The sequence below is a fragment of the Gracilinanus agilis genome, chromosome 2, assembly GCF_016433145.1.
Source record: "Gracilinanus agilis isolate LMUSP501 chromosome 2, AgileGrace, whole genome shotgun sequence".
NCBI classification, from domain to species: domain Eukaryota; kingdom Metazoa; phylum Chordata; class Mammalia; order Didelphimorphia; family Didelphidae; genus Gracilinanus; species Gracilinanus agilis.
The window spans coordinates 63317202-63337943 of NC_058131.1; the positions used below are offsets into that span (position 1 = coordinate 63317202).

Sequence of the window (20742 nt, forward strand, 5' to 3'; positions counted from 1 at the left end):
ATATTATTATGATGCCAGCAGAAGGATCAGGTAACAAACAGTATCCAATATGAACGGGCAGTTTTCAGATGAAGAAATCAAAAGTTACTAATAGGGCTATAAAAATGCTCTTAGTCATCCTTCATTAAGATAAATGCTAATTAAAACAACTCTGAAGTAATACCTCACACCTATCAGATTGGCTAATATAACAAAAAAGGAAAATGATAAATGTTGGATATGTGTAAAAATTGGAACACTAATGCACTATTGGAGGAATTGTGATTTGATACAACCATTCTGGAGAGCAATTTGGAACTGTGCACAAAGGGCCATAAAACTGTGCATACTATTTGACTCAGCAATACCACTTCTAGGTCTGTATCCCAAAGAAATGAAAAAGAAAAAAAAGAATCTATTTGTGCAAAAATATTTATAGCAGCTCTTTTTTTGGGGAGTGGCAAAGACTGGAAATTAAGAGAAGACCCATCAATTGGGGAATGACCCAACAAGTTATGATCTATGACTATTGATGGCATAACTATTGTATATATACTAACAAATGTAAAGTACTGTATGCACTAATAAATGACAAGGAGAATGGCTTCATAAAAATCCAGAGAGAACTTATATAAACTGATTTTGAAGTGAGCAGAACCAGGAGAATACTGTACATAGTAATAGCAATATTGTATAATGACCAACTGTGAATAACTTAGCTATTCTCAGCAACACAATGATCCAAGACAATTCCAAAGGCATCTCCAGAGAAAAGAACTGATAGGAGTCTGAATGTAGATTAAAGCATGCTATTTTTAATTTTCTTTATTTTTTGTGGTCTTTTTGGTCTGTTTTTTTCCTACAACATGACTAATATGGAAGTGTTTTGCATGATTACATGTGTATAACCTGTGAAGAGTGAATCAAGTTTTCTTAATCTATCAATCAGCAATTTTTTAATTAATCAGTCAAAAACTTAAATACCCCTTGTTGGGTTCCAGGCATGAACAAATCATGTAAATATCATAGATGTACTCAAAGGCTAACTCTTATGAGCAATCTGCTCATGTACCAGACTTATGGATACAATCCTTATATTTCACGATTGATTTTTTTTTTTTTTAATTTTTAACCCTTGTACTTTGGTGTATTGTCTCATAGGTGGAAGATTGGTAAGGGTGGGCAATGGGGGTCAAGTGACTTGCCCAGTGTCACACAGCTGGGAAGTGGTTGAGGCCGGATTTGAACCTAGGACCTCCTGTCTCTAGGCCTGACTCTCACTCCACTGAGCTACCCAGCTGCCCCGAACGATTGATTTCTTAATCTTTGTAACAAAATGAAACTCTAATCTTATGGTATGCCCACCACTCCCCAAATCTTCAGTCAAACGGTCAATTGGACCTCTGGGTGGGGTGATGACTTCTGCATTGTCTTAGCCTCCACCTCTTTGATCTTATGGTTGTTAACCAGGACATGAATCCAGTTTTTATTGCAGAATCAAAGAATGGGGAATGAGAGGTGGTTAATGAATGTGACAACATGGCAGAGAGTTGTTAACCTTAACTGGTTCTACCAGAGTTTAAAATCCATTGGCATGATACAGAGGTGACCCAAAATCCCCCATAGGCTAGAATGAGGTACCAGAGCAGAAACTACGTGGGGGATTTATGATCCACACTTATATAAGAAGTACCTAAACCAATGAGATCACAGACCTAAAGTAACTATATAACAAATACTTTAGCAAGTTACCCCAAACAAAGGTGCCATCTTCCCAATACCCTAACAGTATCCACATCAACTTATTCATTCCCTAGCTCTTGCACAACCATGGCCATTTGCTTTCTCCAACGTGTCTTTGTGATACAATGGCAAATACAGGTTGCTGTATTTGGAGTTGGAGAATCTGGATACAAAAGCTGGCTTTACCACTTACTACGTATGTAACTCTAGGCAAGCTGTTTTACTGTGCTGGCCCTGGTTTTCTCATTAGTAAAAGGGGTTGGACTTTAAGGTTCCCTTCTGTACTAAATTTATGATTCTAGGATCCCTTCCTTCCAGAAGGGTTTGGGCTTTTCATAACATCTTGTGGCCATCATTGTGTCCCTTTTAGTCAATATTTAGCTTCAGAGAGAAAGTTGACTTTCCTTTCCCTTTAATTCCTGGCATTCCATTGGTTTCCAAGTTGAAATGAGATGGTGCTGATTTGTGAACTACTGAAATGGAAGATACACAGCATGGAGTAGGGCAATAGGTACTGACTGGGAAGCCAGAAGCCCAGGATCTAAGGCAGCTGACTACACTAAGGAGAGAGAAGATTTGAAATCTGTATTAAGAAACTGTATTAGCCTGGCATTCACTACCTGGAATGAGGGAGAAGGTCACTTCTCCCCTCTCCAGGCTTCAGTTTCTGCTGTGAAGTGAGGAAGGTGGATTGGATGATCTTTGAATTCCCTCTCAGTTCTAAATGTTATTAAGCTGCTACTTCCAGCAGAAAGAGCTAGATCTGAACCTTGGCTCTGCCACTACATCTGTGTGGGCTTAGGCAAAATGTTTCCTCCCTCTAGACCCCAATTTCCTTTTTGTATAACAAGGTGTTTAAACTATGTCACAGGATCAAAAACTTGGAGTTGGAGAGGACTTTGAACTGGAACATTTTTAGGCTACATTCCAATTCTATGACACAAAGGCATTTATTTCACTGCCTGGCTGCTTGTTTTCTCATTAGTAAGATGGATTCTGTAAGGATTAAGTACTTTCTATTAATCATCAAGTGCAACATAACTGAGCTATTTCAAGTCTATAAAAATCTATCTTCTTCAACATGACAAAATCTATCCTCAAAAAGGCACGGTACTTAGAAAGACTGAATGAGTGTCAAACATCAAATATCTATGATGACATTTGTATTACCTTTAGCCGCTGATTAAAAGCATCAAACAGTAGTTTGATTCCGTCCTGAGTCAAGTTAAGGATGAGGTCATGACTAAGAGGTGCCTGTAAGACAAATGGAAAACAACATGAGGATTCTAGTCACCCAAAGAGGATTTATAAAGCCCCTATTGTATGTTTAAACACTAAGATCTGAATGAAACAAAAGAGTAGGATTGGCAATAGTCTCTGTCCTAAAGGAATCTAACAGATCAATATTAGATTTAAAGACCATGAAGAGACTAAGATTCTACTTATATGAAATTGTTGTTTTCAACTAGCAGTGTTATTTCCACAACACTAGCTGATGAGCTATTTATGTACCTAACTTTCATAAAAGTATATATTCTAATTTGCTCAACTTATGCAAAAATGACATTTTTATTCTGTCTTCACTGTGTTTTTTCATCAGATTTTAGGAAGAAGCCACATGTAGTCTCTTATTGATGTAAATGAAAGCTGTTTTCTCAAAAGTCTTTTAATGGTCTTTTAATCTAATGGTCTTTTCTCAAACCTTAATACTCTTGATCTCTATGCAGTCTCAGACATTATCAATCACCTTCTCCTCCTGGATACTCTCTCTTCTCCACTTTCATAGACAATGCTCTCTCCTGGTTCTCCTTCTACCTGTCTGATCATAACTTCTCAATTTCCTTTGCTGAATCTTCACATCCACAAAACCTGAATGTCTCTCAAGGGTCTGTTCTGCACTCTCTTTCTCCCACTATTTCTCTCTAGTATATCACTTGACAATATCACCAGCTCCCATGGATTCAATTATCATCTCAATGCTGATAATTCTCATGTCTACTTTACTCAACCCCAATCTCTTCCAGATTTCCAGTCTATTATCATCAACTACCAACTAGATATCATAAAATGGATATCCCATAGAAATCTTAAACTCAGTAAGTCCAAAACTTTGACCCTAAATCTATTCCCTCTCTCCAAATTCCTTATGCTGCTGAGGGCATTTGCCATCCTCCCAGTCACTTAGACTTAAAATCTAGGTATCATCCTGGACTCCTTATTTTCTCTCATTCCCCATATCCAATCAGTTGCCAAATATTCCAGTTCTATCTGGTATATGTGCTCTCTACTCTGCTTTCACATTGCCATCCTGGAGCAAGCCCTCAGCCTTCATACCTAAACTACTCAATAACTTTCTGGCTGCCCTTCCTATCTCAAGTCTCTCTGAACTCCAGTCTACTCTCTACAAAGCTGCCAAAATGATCCTTCTAAAGTGCAAGTCTAACTATACCACCTCACTCCTGTCCCCATGACTCCCACATTTAATAAACTCCAGGGCCCCCTATTACCTCCAGGATCAAATATAAAATCCTGTTGTGGCTTTTGAAGCCCTTCACAAGCGCTAGCTCATTCTAGTTTCCTAGCTTTCTTATATTATATGCCAATCTACATACTTGACAATTCAGTGACTCTGGTCTCCTTGTTGCTTTGTCTTTTGAATCTGTGCCTTTCCCTAACTGTCCCTCAAGAACATTCTGCATCCTGTTTTTGGGTTTTTGTTTTTGTTTTTGGTAGGGTTGGTATCAGAGCTCGGGTGTATTCAGCTAGTAACCCACTCAAAAAGTGCTGACATATAACATGTATGTGATCTTATACTGGGTATAGTCACTGTCCTCAGGGACCTAAAGCATGGCAGGGAGGATTATACAAGTATGCACACACACACACACACACACACACACACACACACACACATCACTATAACACAAAGCTCACTTTTATAAGAGACACATTAAAAAAAAAAAAGAAAAAAACATAGTGCCTCAAGCATTCAAAGGAGAAAGAAATAATTTCTAATTTGTCAGATAGGAGGAAAGCAACATTAGAAAAGTCCTGACATAGGTATCAGCAGTTAAGCCTGGTCTTGGTAAAATAAGGATAATATTTATACTACCCACCTCCCAGGGCCATGATGCTGATGAGATCACAAGCAAAACACTGTAAGGAACTATAAAGATATGAGGAGCTGTTGTGAAACGCTGGCAATGACAGGAAGAGATCTGGGGAATAGAAGTAGGGAAAGAGATTTCAAGGGACAAATATGAACAGAGGTATAGAAATGGGAAAGCAGAGGATTTGTTTTGAAAATGGCAAGTAGTCCACTTTTTTTGGAATTCACATGTGAAGGGGAATAGTGGGAAAAAAGAATGAAAAGATACAGGAACTAGACTGTGGAGGGTCTTGAATGTCGGCCTATTTTCCTGTAGATAATGGGCAGCCCTAGAAGATTCCCGAGCAGGGGAATGACATCATCGGAACTATACATTAGAAGAAGTGAATAATGTTATAAAGTCAGAAGACCTGAGTTTGCGTCCCTGTTCTACCCATTTACATTGGGTATATATATATATATAAAACCTTGGTCAAGCCATTTTAGTTCTGGTACTTAAACTTTCTCCTTTGTAGGATGAGGAAGTTCAACTAGAGGATTTCTGGGGACCCCTCCAGGTCTATGATCCTCTCACTGGATCTAGTATCAAATGATTTGGTTTCAATTTTAGCCCTGCTGATAGAAAAATCATTAAACCTTTCTGAGTCTTAGCTTATTCATCTATAAAATGAAGGGACTGCATTAGGTGATTTCTAAGATCCCTACCAGTTTTAAATCTATCATCCTGAACTGGCAGCATACATAGGATGAATTGGAATAGGGAGAGACTGGAGACAGTGAAAACAGTTAGTAAGCTCTTACAAGTCAACTAATTATTTACTATCACCCAGCTTCAGATCTTGGCTCTGCTACTTTAGGCCTCAGATTCCTCATCTGGCAAATGAGGGGGTTGGATTAATGTCCTCTACAATCTCTTCTAGCTTTAAATCTATGATCAAGGAATGTCACACTCCCAGCAGGAAGAAGCTGTCTCAGGACCTACAAGGCAACTCCTCTAAAGGTCTCTTTTGTCTCAAGATTCACAGCAAATACTTTAACAGCTGGAATAAATACAAGTCCATGAACCTTTGAGGCTGATGTCAAATAGTTATGGCCACTTGGTGAGATTCCAACTGTGGCCTCCCACAAATCTGATGTACTGTTAAAGAGATAAAACATTGGTTTGGATGGATTAAGGGGCCAGAACCTATGTGGCAGTTCTGCTGTGAAACAGAGGAGGGAAATCCCTCTTGCTTCAGAAAGTTTCTGGGGCTATAAAATAACCTGATGGCAGCAGATAATCTGCCTTTCTCAAGGTAGCTTATAGGCTATCAGGATAATAAATAGGGTTTTCCAAGATAGAATGGTGGTGGCTAGAACCATGACAATTCCTTCTAATGCAACAGGGTGAGAGCAGAGTTAAGTCATTTGATTTGACTCTCTTCCAAAATGGGATTTGATTTTGCAAACATCAAAACTACTCAGTATCACATGTGAGATCCATATTGCTGAGAGGGGTTCAAGCTGCAACACAGAATTCCATAGTGCCCCCCAGAACTCTGAGAGAGGCGGCAGTTAGAGACAGGTGTGATATCAGGGAAACTGTAAGATGACAGGGGTCAGTAGCAATGTAGTCTCTCTAATCCCAAGGTCTTTGGAGAGACACAAGCACACAAGCAGGCTGGCAGGAAAGAAGGGGCAAGAGCTTGTGGAAGTACTCCTTCAACACACAACAGAGGGCTTTCTAGGAGCAAAGGCCAAACTGACTATTTCCAAGACTCATTATGCAATGTTGTTTAAAAATGGGCACATTGCCACCTGCATTTGGATTCTGATACATAAAACTTCAGACATTACCAAGATTGGAAAAAACTTAGAAAGATGATTTATCTAATTCCAATTCACTGCCTAGGCCTCTGGCTCCTTCCATGAACCCATTTGCTATCTTTCAGTTATCCAGAACAGTAATGGGAAGACATCACAGATTACAGATCTCTGGGGGACACCCCCATACATATATAGTGGATTATAGCACAGGATAATAAAAACCTACCAAAACACACAATAAAAAGTTTTTGCTTACATTTATCATCTTTGTTTGCTATTATAGTTTGATAATAATATAGCATATATTATTCTTCCTTTTAGAATTTGTTGGCATCTATAAGCCAGTGTGAGATTAATTTTTGTAAGCATTCTATGTCCATGTAAAAAGAATGTTAATTCTCTGGCTATCCTATTTCTTTCTTTCCACATAACTAGTAATTCCAATGTATTATGAACAAGTTCAGCTCAAATAAACATTAATTATTAATCTTTTTATTTGATTTGTCATTTTGGTGGAATGTTGACATCTGTTGTTATATTTCTGTCTTCTGAGTTTAGCAGCAGAATTGTTTGGTTTGAATAAATTCAGAACTGTTACATTAAAAAAATCATAAGCATGTCTAGGCCATGCCTCATTATAGTAGAAGAAATACCCTTTCCAAGATAAGGCAAGAGAAAGCATTTCTTAATTTTCCAATATGCTTATGTACATATCTAAGGTAATTAAGTTCTGGGCAAAATAATAACAAAGTATACTCTATCTACTCCTTTCCTAAATGACCTCTGTAATTTCTAGAAGTTCTAACATTCTTCTGGACATCTGTGATCTATAAGCTAACAAAGTTCCTTCCATTTATTCCTTTTTTGTACAGGTTGATAATTGTGATAACCTTGGCCTTATAACTAGAGAAGATAATCATGTTCCTATCCCTGACAATTTTGAGACACATACTCCATATGCAAAGAATCAAACAATCTAAGACAAAAGAACAAGAGCTAAGCGAATGGGGTTAAGTGATTTACATGGGGTCACACAGTTAGAAAGTATCTGAGGCCAAACTTGAATTCAGGTCCTCCCAACTCCAGACCTGGTGCTTTATCTACTGTGCTACCTAGTTGCCCCTCTCTCTTAATGCTTATTAGCAGCACTATTTTTGGACTGACTCTTTGATTTTGCTTGTATAGGGGATTCCCAGAGAGTTAGCTACCTGCATCAATGCAACTCTTACTTTTCTTGGCCACTTCTAGGGTCAGCAAGCTGCTCAGGGAACAGAGGGAAGTGACTTGTCCCATGTCACATATGGATCAGACATAGGATTTAAAAACCCAGGTCTTCCTAAAAAAAACAAAACCTCTTTATCTTCTATGTTCTGCTACATCTATCTAGACAGCTTGCAAATGTGTTCTTTAGAGAAAATATCTTCAGTTACCTCATGTATTTATTTTTTCATTCAACAAGCATTTAGTCAGCTGCAAAGCACAGGCTCTTAATACAAACATATACAAAGCCAAAAGGAGACACAGTCCCTGCCCTGGAGGAGATTATATTCTACTGGGTAGTCTAATATCTATAAGATTTCTCTAGTGGAGAGAAAAGAGACCTAACAACTATGGGTATTAGGAAAGTTTTCCAACAGGAAGTGGCACCTGAGTTATGCCTTGAAGGGAGAAGAAAGGGAAGGCAAGGGAACAAGCACTTTTTAAGTGCTACTATGTGCCAGGTGCTTTTCAAATATTATCTTATTTGATCTTCACAACAACCTTAGAAGGTATGGGCTCTTATAATCTACATTTTTCATTTGGGAAGACAAAGAAAGTTACTTTTCAGGGTCACATAGTAAATGTCTGAATCTAGATTTGAACTCAGGTCCCCCTGACTTCCACCCCAGTGCTCTATCCATATTTAGTCATGAAAAAGAATCTTATGCAAGGGCACAGGGACAGAAAATGGAACTGAATTTGGTGGACAGTAAGAAGATTGATATCCCTGGAATGCAGTATATTTGAGAAGTTACATGAAATCAATTTGGAAAGGTAGGATGGTATTAGACTATAATGTACAAACATAAACCTTAGGTATGGGACAGTTTTGAATGGAGCTCAAATGTCTCACAATCTTAGCTTACTAGTTTCATTTTTATCTCGGAGAAGATAAAAATAACTAATTTTGGAACATTTACACTTAGCTCCCACAAAAGTATTAGCAATATCTGTCTAGAAAGAGATACAAGACTTTAAAAAAAAGTAGCAAGTCAATTGTGAAAAAAACATTCTCCGCACATAATGAAACAAAAAATAAATTCATTAAAGCAACATACTAGGAAAGCAGATGCCCAATAAAGCATCATAGATGTGATCAAAATGGAACCAAATCAAACTTGAATCAATGAATCAAAATTCAGACCACATCTGGAGTGGGAGGATGGGACCAACTCAGGATCTCCTTCTCCTTCATCCTCCCTTTCCCAAACTTTGGTGGGAGGCAGCAGTACCAAGTATGAGTACCAAGGATGACCAACATTCTAGGAAAAGGACCAAGACAACCCATGGGAACCAGTGGGAAGCCCAGAAATTCTCCAAACATTACCCTACCCTCATCCCTCTTTGCTTTCCAGGGTGCCTTATTTGTGTATTGGACTCTGCTCAGCTTGGGTGGAGTGTAGAAAGGACTTCTTTCTACCCTCAATGCCCACAGATTTTCTAACTCAACCCCTTCCTCCACTACCCCACTTTTCCCAAGCAGGAAGTAATGAACTCCATTCCCTGCAACTGGCAACATACCACATGAATAAGCAAATGTATCTTAGATGAGGGGAGCCCAGGTTGGGAATGGCCCCATTAGCAGCCTTATTTGATTCTCTGACACTGATTCTACTCTTTATTTTCTCCAGACCCAATTACTGGCTCCTAATATTACCCTACCTCCAATTGACTTTCACTATTCTTCACTCAAGTCCTGGGATCTTCTATACTCTACCCCTGGCCAGCACCTGCTGCCTTGTGAAGGCCTAGTGATTAGAGTGTTGGATATCTCATTCCTAAATTGTCATCACACTTAGGATTGCCTGGGAGAATTAAAGGGAAAAAAAAACCAAAAAACCAAAAACCAAAACCTAGGTCAATGTGTGTCTCACTGACTTTATCCTCTCACCTAAAGAGTCTCCCCTTTCAAGATGTTTACTTGACCTTGTATTTCTCTTGCATATACTGGACCTGAATTAGAGGACCCTCCCACTTTAAAAGTCAGTTCTGGGTAGCAGGGAGAGAAGGAACATATCTCAAGAAGCAAAGGGCCCAGGAGAGCCAGAGAATTGGTGGGTCCCCCTGCTTAGGATCTGATCTGGAAATAGGTAAAGGATATCTTGACCTTCTGAGTTCCTTCACCAACTGCCATTCCCCCTTAGACAGCAATTAGATCTCCTCCCAGCCTCATTCCTGACCCCAGGACTACTCAGGGGGCCCTTCTCAGCTCTGGCACATAAAACAATCTTTGAGATTCAGGGGTTTAAAAAAAAAGGGGGGTTCTATTCTGGTGACTGTATTTCAAGAGGGGCATTGAGGAGATGGGCTACTGGGTCCAAAGAGTGATGACAAATGGTAAGATAAAGTCAGTGAAGATGAGGAAGAGAGAAAGACACTCCTCATACTACTATGGTATACATGAACTATTAAAAGAAGCAGAGGAGAATTTCCTGCATAGTGAGCAAATTCTCTACCAAACACTTTTAACTCCACAGAATGGAATGTGCTGAAATGTGCAGGTAAAGGGATCACTCATATTGATAAGATCATGGTGCTATCAAAAGTATGAAAGCATTGACAAGCTAGATCATGTTAAGGGAAAGGAGGAAGGCTCAAAACCACATGTTATTAGGATTAGGTGATTTTTAAGGATCAGCTAGAAATTAAAGTATTTTTAGAATAAAAAGACCGACAGAGTTATGTGGCAATCTTCAAATACCTAAATGGCCATCCCATTGAAAAGGTAAGAGATGGAGTCCAAGCATCTCCAGAGGTAAGAACTAGATCTAATAATAAGGAATAAGATAGCAATTTAAAAATAATTTTATAACAATTGAAGCTCTCCAACAATGGAAATAAATTGCCCCTAAGATTGTAATTGCTGTCATTTGCCTGAGCAGAACTGCTCAGGCAAAGGAAAAATGAACCCTTGGATCCCTTTCACTTTGGAATCTAGTCTATGTCTACAGATAACCTGACAACAATAACTGCTTCCAAACAGGTGACTAAACATAGTCTGTCCTGAAGATGGTCAGCACGGACAGTTAATGCTTCTTTGTTATTAAAGTTTAAAATAGATTTTAAAATTATCTAATCTGGATATGAAAAAAACCTGTAGTTTATTACTGAATTATTAACTGAATGCCTATATGGTAGTGAGCCAAAAAATAAAGCAGCCTATCTTCCTTATTTTAAGGTCTAGTGATCTGTATCAGTAGATCAAATTGATGAGCATTTAGAAACCAGACATCTACACTCAGACTGGATTAAAGGTAATCTGATCATGGCAAGGAGAAAGTGGTGACCTCTTACTTTAGAGAAGAATTCTTTCCATATTTTGGACAATACATTCAGTCCAAATGAAATTATACTTCTTTGCTCATTACGATGTTCCTAAACCACCACCCATTTTTATTCAGTAGGGAACATGATTGCTAAAACAGTTTCTATCCCTTCAGGTTACTACTCTACAACAGTTCATTTCTGTCTATCAAAGCCTGTTATCCTAACATTTAAACCCTCCATAATCCAACTTCACCTTGGTTATTCAACCTCATCTCTCACTAGTAACCAATGCAAACCCTCTATGCCTGTGATGGTCAATGTTTTAGAGATCTCAGAGACAGAGTGCCCAAAATATAACCCTCATGCTGCATGTGAACCTCCCACCATACCCCAGACAGGGGAAGGAGAAAGTGCTCCCACTGTACTGTTGGGAAAAGGAGCGAGAAATGCCCTCGAATGCAAGGGGGAAGAGAGCAGTCCCCTCCAGCACGTATGCCATAGATTCATCAACACAAGGCTAGGGCTACTGTGGCTGATTTTTTCACTGCCCTCACACATAACTTGGTTCATTTCTGCCTCTAGGCTTTTACTATTCCTATTCTCCTTACCTGCCCTGGTCAAACTATATAGGCATGCTTTGATTAACACTACTGAGTATCAAAGGATTATTTAACACTAGAAAGGAGCTTAGAGATCATCTAGTCTAAATCTCATTTTATAGGTAAAGAAAATGAGTTTTAGAGAAGTGAAATGACAAGGTCTAACAAGCAATAAGTAGGAGAGCTAGAATTAATTTCATGAGAACATGCTAGGAAAAATAAAATACTAAAAGGCAGAGAATTTCATGGGAATAGAAATGAACAAATATAGGACCTCCTGGGCAAGATGGGCATTCCAGTTATTGTAGTCTAGTTATAATATATTTTTCTCATCCCAATTGATGATTATAAACTTTGTAGTAAATACCAGCAAAAATCAATTAAACTTATTTTGTAACTATTTACACCTAGTTAAGTTAATTTCAACATATAGGAATAGCTAAAATAACTCGTCAGTCATCTACTGGGTTTCCATCAGTTTTTTTGGTCCATTTATTCCAATATAAATATTTAATGTAGTCACACACAATAACACAGTTCTGTTATTCTGGTTCTACTTTTTCTCACCTTGCTGTACTATCTAAAGGACATTATTGCAAAAGACTGTTGACTAGGACAACCTGCAGGGCACACTTGTACTTCCATTCATATAACCTTATCTGATCTCAGACCATAACCATCTCCTTTGTAGTTCAACCCAAATGATTCTATGACTCTGGGATACCAACATAAGTTTGTTCTCTTACTGCTCTAAATGTGGGCAAGGGCCATGTCTTCTAACTTTTCTGAGTTAGTCCATGATAGCATACAGTTCAGTACTGCATACAATGTAGATTCCCCAACAAATGCTAGATCAATAATTGTGCCCAGAGTTGTCGGTGACCACACATTGATGAAACAGGCAGTTTAAGTGAGAAATATAGCTTGTGGTTAAGGAACATTCTCTCTGTGTGAAACATTGGTCAATGTGAGGATCAGATTTATGTTCTTGGCAGAAATGTTCTGTTCTAACCAGTCTAGACAGGCCCCACAGAAGTATCCATAGAATGCTCTTTCAATGACTTCCCTGTTTCTACTTCTAATTAGTGTTTTCTAATTTGGGTTCTAAAGTTTTTGGAGAGAAAAGGAATTGAAAACATCACATGTTGATGCTTGAAGGGCCCCTGCGAGGCCATTTAATCCATCTCCCTAGCTTTAGGAATGTTATCTAACTTTTTTTTTCCACTTATTCAAATATATATATTAAGGTCCTAAGTACTCTATTAGGTGTTTGTGGGGAGGGGATATCAAGATGACTAAGATCAAGTTCTTGGACTCAAGGTATATAGTGGAGTCTAAAAATGAATGTTTGATTAAATGGAATATTAACAGGGAGATTTGAGTTACATAAGGCAATAGTGATGCAAAATACTCCAGGAATTCAAAGGATAGGTCATTATTATAAGCAGAGAAGAATCTACCTTTTAAAAAAGATTCTCAAAGAGATTTTGCAATATCACTCAGAAACCTAACCCAAAGTTGCAATTCAGGAAACTTTTCTTTTAGTTCTAACCGTAATTTCTTACATTGTAGTGGAAACCTATACCTTACTCTGTCTCCTGTGGACAATGAAAATGACCACAGAGGGGTTCACTAGGTTGCTCAGTGGATTGAGAGCCAGGTCTAGAGATGGAAGGTCCTAAATTCATATTTGGCCTCAGTTACTTCCCAGCTGTATGACCATGGGTAAGTAATTTAACCCCTACTGCCAAGCCCTTACTGTTCTTCTGCCTTGGAACCAATTCACAGAATTGATTCTGAGAGAGAAGGTAGGTGTTTTTTAGAAAAAGAAAAGAAAATGGTTATAAGGAAAGAAAGACCTTGGTAAAACAAACAAAAAACTTCTTTTATCACTTTTAATTTCTAGTGTGACTGAAATATCAAAGGCCAGAGTGACTCAAAGAAGAAAAAATATGGGTTTTCTCTCTTTTTTTGCTCAGAGAGAAAGCTCTTGTTATTTCCAAGTGTTACAACATCTTTGTGGAAAGGGTGAGCCATTCCTTCCTAAGGGGCTAAAGTGAGGTCACTGCTTGATAGCTAAAAAGTTATTGTAAAAATTGGGGGTGGGGGAAGGGAATAGCAAATTTAAACATAGCCAGTTCTTGTTTGATACATTTATACTTGTAGGAGGCTGGTAGAAAAAAAAAACCCATAGAAAATCAAAAATCCTGTTGGACATCTCCCCAGACTCATGAGCACTGGTTGTCTAAATGCTATGACTGCTGAAATGTCAGCAGATAAATCTAGCAAGCACAAAAAAGTTCATTAGTCAGTACAATTCCAAACCTTGTAGTACTTGCTCATCAAGACTAAAAATCAAGACTTAAAAAGGTTAAAAGAAATGTATTTTAAAATTGCTTTCCCCTAAAACATCAATCATTTGATGAAATTACTGGTTCCCCTGGTTTCTCCTCTTCATGTGGTAATAACATATGGAATACTGTATGCTTAGTGAATGAGCCCACAATCCAAGTATTTGGCAGCATCATATGATGTATCATATCCTGTCATCCAGTCATGACTCACTTCTAAGTGAAGGCATTTTCACAAAACAAATCAGTCATCACTCACCTGTTCACTGTAAAGAACCTGGACGTTTTTGATGATACGACAGTATTTCTGAAGAATTGCTACGGCCTGAGCCAGTGGCATTCCTGAAATAAAACAATGTTATCAGTTTAGTCACTGATATAACAAACACAAAAAAATTGCCGCAATGGGTAAAAAAGCACTAATGCCATGTGTAGTAGAAAGAATAGTAGAATGGAAGTCAGGAGACCTGGGTGCTGGTCTCTGCCCTACCACTAAATAATTGTGTTATCCTAGGCAAATCACTTCTCTCTGGATCACAATTTGTTTGTTCTTCATTTGTAAAATGAGGGAATCTGACTAGATGAGCTCTGAGGTCTAGCATTCTAGCTATGGTATATAACCACTAAAAAATAAAAGGATGCTTATACTAACAAAGAAAGCTATTTTACATATTGTTTCAGTTAGGAGTCAACTGCTAAAACATCTGATATCCTTTCACCCAAATAAAAAAGGCTCTCATTATTTAGCACTTTATATTCATGTTGCCTTTCTACTTCTCAGGGAATTAAACACAAATTATAGGACAGGATAGGTCTTATTGTATATTTCCACTGGAATCAATTATTGTATTTTACATAATTATAATTTCGAATTTTGTGATTTTGATGTATTCATTATTCATATTAATCAAGATCTGGCTGTACACCCAGTTTTAAAAATCCAAATTCCCATGACAATTTTTCAAAAGGTTAAAGAAGACTCAAGTATATGAAAACATTGATGAGACATAGGGCTGGAGTTATATATTACTCTTCAGGACAGATTTCTAATATACTATATTCTTAAAAGGCAAGAATATAACCTATAGTTTTCACCCTATCCATCTTGGTTCAGCTAAGTGAAAGATTTCTGCGATATAACAGGAGTTGCCAGTTTTTAAAACAAAAACAATCACACAACCTATAGGCAAAATCATTTTTTTTCCTTAAGGCAGAAGAGAGATAGGAATACCAAACCAAACCAAAACCTAATTGTGACTCTAAAGTAAGACATTTGTTAAATCTGTCCTTTCTTATTTTTGAGTAATGAACTTTTAAATGAACTTCCCTTTTCTCACTTTTTAAAAAACTCACAAAAACACACAGTCTGAGTTAAAACGGTGGTTTAGTGGTGTTCCTCTCTTCAGGGAATCGGGAGGCCCCAGATTCATTCTGCTTAATGCCAATGGGTAAGTGACTTTTCACCACTGTCTTAAGAGTGTCACCTGTGCTTTGACTTGAAAGTACAGAGTGCTATTACTTCAAACAACATCACACACACACACACACCCATTACAGAAAAAGAAACTGAGCCCCAAAGAAGGGTCTAAGGTCATATAGTTTGTAAGTGACAGAGTCAGAACCTGAACCCAGACCTTCCTGACTTTTATGACTATATCCTTCTCCTTGGACCACACGGTTATTTCACACCATTTTTACAGGAACATAACAATGGACAAACAAGATCAACCTTACTGGAATTAATCACATAAGGAAATAGATGGTTAAAGATGAAGCATGTGATATAGCTGTTTTAACCATATATCATGTGTTAGTCCCAAAAGGGTCATTCTCCTAGGAAGAGAGTAATTCTCCAACAACTTGAGATCAGTTTCTTCAATCAATTATTCAGCCACCATGACAGGAAGTATGTGTTGGCCAATTAGCTCAAGGGACACTGCTGATTAGTAATGAATTTGAAGCCTTTGACCCAAAGCATTATTCCTCCAACTTCTAAAAATAAGATTAAAAACTTAGTAAAGAAGCTATACCTCCATGAGAGAAGAGGGTGTGTGGTCCACTTAGAAAAACAACTGCAAAATTTGCTCTAATGTGTTTGTATGTTTGTATGTATGTATGCTAAACAAAGCTCTGGATTAGTGTTAGGAGCACAAAAAACAATTGCTTGCCTTTCACTCAACAACTGACAGGTCAAATTTGCTGATCTATTTTCCACACTGGTATCAGATGGATGTGAAATTATATTTACATAAATTTTTTTTCATATCATACCTATCATTAAGTTTTTTTTTCATGGTTGAGGAAACTTCCTCTATTTTTTTTAAAGTTTATTTATTTAATTTAGAATATTTTTCCATGGTTACATGATTCATGTTCTTTCCCTCCCCTCCCATAGCCAATTTAGTAAATCCACTGGGTTTTACATGTGTCATTGATCAAAACTCATTTCCATATTATTAATATTTGCACTAGGGTGATCAGTTAGAGTCTACATCCCCAATCATATCCCCATTGAACCATGTGATCAAGCAGTTGTTTTTCTTCTATGTTTCTACTCCCACAGTTCTTTCTTTGGGTGTGGATATTGTTCTTTCTCATAAGTCCCTCAGAATTGTCTGGGATCAATGCATTGCTGCTAGTAGAGAAGTCTATTACATTTGATTTTGCCATAATGTATCAGTCTCTGTGTACAATGTTCTCCTGGTTCTGCTCCTTTCACTCTGCATCAGTTCCTGGAGGTTGTTCCAGTTCACATGGAATTCCTCCAGTTCATTATTTCTTTTAGTACAATAGTATTCCATCACTATCAGATACCACAATTTGTTTAGTCATTCCCCGATTGAAGGGCATCCCCTCATTTTCCAATTTTTTGCCACCACAAAGAGTGCGGCTATAAATATTTTTGTATAAGTCTTTTTCTTTATTATCTCTTTGGGATATAAATTCAGCAGTATGGCTGGATCAAAGTGTAACAAGTGGATTTGGGAAATGTATAAAAACTACATTTCCCGTGATCCAACATGGTCCAACTGGTTTCCGTTTCCGACGTCTTGACGCAGGGGAGCGCTTAAATCTCGTGGGTTAGGAGGGAGTGCTCTTCTTTGGCGAGTAGGGCTTGGCTAGGAGGCAGTATGGAGGCGGCAGTTTTGAATGCTTACAAGCGCGTGGTCTAATGATTTTATCTATCAACATGGCTTTAATTAAAATACTAATTTATATATTTATACCAGCCTTTATCATTTTTAATTCTTACAAAAGGGCAGGCAGTTTTTTTAAAGCCCTTTGGGCATGGTTCCAAATTGCCTTCCAGAATGGTTGGATCAATCTACAACTCCACCAACAATGCATTAATGTCTCAATTTTGCCACATTCCCTCCAACATTTATTACTTTTCTTTCCTGTCATATTAGTCAATCTACTGGGTGTGAGGTGGTACCTCAGAGTTGTTTTGACTTGTATCAAGTTTTAAAGACTTAGTAGTAACTAAATCACTCAATTCCATATGTCCTACAGAAAGAGAGGGGATGAGAAAGACTCCAAAAAAATAGCCTGATATCTTAGGTTAGAAAAACAAAACAAAACAAAACACTGATATTATAAAATTATCCTGTCCCAGAAAAAGAAATATTATAAAAATGGGTTAGGGGGCTGCTGGGTAGCTCAGTAGATTGAGAGCCAGGCCTAGAGACAGGAGGTCCTAGGTTCAAATCTGACCTCAGACACTTCCCAGCTGTGTGACCCTGGGCAAGTCACTTGACCCCCACTGCCTACCCTTACCACTCTTCTGCCTTGGAGCCAATACACAGTATTGACTCCAAGATGAAAGGTAAGGGTTTAAAAAAAAAAAGTGGATCAGCAACTCAGTATGCTATGTCAGAAATAAAAAGACATATTGTCTCCCAACTATTTACACCCAAAGAAAGAAATTCTTCTTTATATTAATTATTAAAGAGGTTGGCAAAAGGCAGGTAGGGGTCACAGTAGATGGAATTTGGGGACCTGAAATCTGAAAGACCCAAGTTCCCATCAAGCCAAAACTCAAGATGATGCTGAGGGATGATGATATGAAATAAATTATCAACAGATTTATCATAATGTGAAGTCTTTAGCAGAAATCTATCATCCTTGGAAATACCCTACTACTCTAGAATTAGACTTTAATATACTCTCTGAGCTAGCTCCCTATTAGTGTAACTAATGAATTCCCCTGAGAGATGGTTGAATTATTCATATTTGACATATTTCCATTGGACTAGAACCAAATACCACATTTTTATAATGACAACTTCAAATAATACAAATCTGTATATCTAGCACATATATATCCTATGTATCCAAATATATAGTAAGTTACTCAGGCATGGACTTTCCTGTTTTTTAACAAAAATCTCCAATGCCAATCTCATATTAGTTATCAGTTTTCTAGAAGAAAATTGGTATTTTTTCTTTAAATCAATGGCCTTCAGCTTATGCTCCAATCTTTGCTGAATCTCAGAATGAGTTGGAATTGCACAACTGCAAAACAAATTATAAATTTACTTTTGCTTTAAAAAAAGAAGCTCCAATTTGTATAAAGCAGAATTTTTTCACATGAATGAAAATCATAAAAAAATATCAACTAAAGAGAGTTGTACTAGATGACTTCAAGGTCCCAACATGACTCTAAATCTATGATCTTAGAAATACATAAAGCATTACTGGAAGGGGGGGGGGGGGAGAGAAAGGGTAGGTGGCTCAGTGGATTGAAAGCCAGGTCTGTTCAAATCTGATTTCAGATACTTCCTAGGGGGCAAGTCAACTCCCATTACGTAGCCCTTACCACTCTTCTGTCTTCTGTCTACTGATTCCAAGACAGAAGGTAAATCAAATCGCCTGCCAGCACTGGGAAGGGGAAGAGAATGAAGGGAAGGAGATAAGTCAATCATATAACTTAGGAAAACTTGTGTGGAAATTTGTTAATACTTGTAATTGGTATAAAAATTTCAAGTTAAAAAAGAATAATGTTTATAAATGATTAAATAAAATATATAAGATTATAAAAGGGGAAAAAAGGAGGTAAAAGTTAAAAAAAAAAACCCATTCTACAAATGTGGACTTGGCAGAGTAGAAAGAGCACTGGATCTGAAGTTGGAAGATTCAAATTCAAATCTCATGGCTTGCTACCTGTATGACCTTGCACAAATGCCTTTCAATCTCAACAACTTGTGAGGAAGAATAGCCTACATCAGTGATGCACAAACTTTTTAAAGAGGGGGCCAAAGGAAAGGAAAGCTCATCTGTCAGTCTGTTAAGGCAACTCTTTCGAAGTTTCATTGTATAGGGTCAGATTAGGAATAATGTCATGTGGCCGGATGGAACATTTCAGGGGGCTGCATCTAGTTTGCCCATCACTGGTCTTCATGATCTCAAAGACTTCTTTAAAAATTATATATCTCCAAAGTAACATCAAATTAAATTTACAAATAAGTGAAACTTCAAAATCCCCTTTAATGCTGAAGTATGTCAATATCTTCCTAAAATTGCTTCTTTGAACAGGATGATCAAGTGGAGAAATAATTCTCTTATTATTTCAAGACTGAAGAGCTGAAAATCAGTTTTTGTCCAGGCAGTAGGTACCTGGTTTTCTAGGAGTTAACTCTAAAAAGCAGGACTTATCATTTACCTATCAGTCCTATCTCCAGTTCCAGGAGGGGCCAGTAGTCAGCAAAGAGAGAAAGGTGAAGGGGTAGCTGTGTGGCTCAGTGCATTGAGAGCCAGGCCTAGAGAAAGGAGGTCCTGGGTTCAAATCTGGCCTCAGACATTTCCTAGCTGTGTGACCCTGGGCAAGTCACTTAACCACCATTGCCTACTCCTTACCACTCTTCGGCCTTAGAACCAATACACAGTATTGAGTCTAAGATGGACGGTAAGGATTTGAGAGAAAGAGGTGATGGTTAAGCCATAGTGTGAATGTATTCCCCAGACATTTAATTCCTAGAAAGGAACAGGCCTAGGAGGAAAGTACTTAAAGATGAGTTACAATAGAGCACACAACTAAACTGTCAACTTGGTTCCTTCAGTATTATCATGCTCTTTCTTTCCTTCTCCTTGAGATTTTGAATATTCATTCCAACTATATCCAGATACCAGCTACAAATTGTGAGGTACTCTTTCAATGTGCAATTGTGGTTTGTCTAACCCTTTGAAGATGAGACCACGCATGGATGATAGAGTTTGGAGGAAGGGGAGGGAGTTGAACACAGTAAGGTAATTTCAAAGCTCAACCTTGAGCTCCACTCTGCTTTTCAGACCAGACAGTAACTTGAATAGATTTAGGAATAAGGATATAATTCCACTAAATTACTAATTCTGTTTTTTCTTATTTAGATGAAGCTATGTTATTTAGCCCTAGCTAAGACTTCTGAGAGTAGCCTATTAGAAACACGAAAACAAAGCACTCCCTCAAAAGAAGCTAGTATTTCCATTTGAGTTTGTCATCACACTATGAACAGAGTCCAGAAATAGAGAAAAAGCAACCATAGTTGAGGCCCCAGAAGGAGTACCTAGGAAACAAATTTTCACTTAATTGAATTCAACCAATTTTTAGTAAGCACCACTGTGCCAGGCACTGAAGATGAGACAAAAATCA

At 37.8% G+C, this 20742-nt stretch overlaps 1 protein-coding gene across 2 annotated transcripts in view; it reads right to left on the bottom strand.

Annotated features, from left to right (window-relative positions):
* The window catches only part of PHAF1 (phagosome assembly factor 1), a 63113-nt gene that overhangs the window by 40574 nt on the left and 1797 nt on the right, over positions 1 to 20742 (bottom strand). The window contains exons 2-3 of one of the 2 annotated variants that reach the window (XM_044663229.1): positions 14374 to 14456; positions 2893 to 2976 (exon numbers count right to left, since the gene is read on the bottom strand). In XM_044663229.1, the coding sequence (XP_044519164.1) occupies positions 2893 to 2976; positions 14374 to 14456 (167 nt within the window). The remainder of the gene's footprint in view (positions 1 to 2892; positions 2977 to 14373; positions 14457 to 20742) is intronic. The other variant, XM_044663230.1, reaches the window with a different exon arrangement.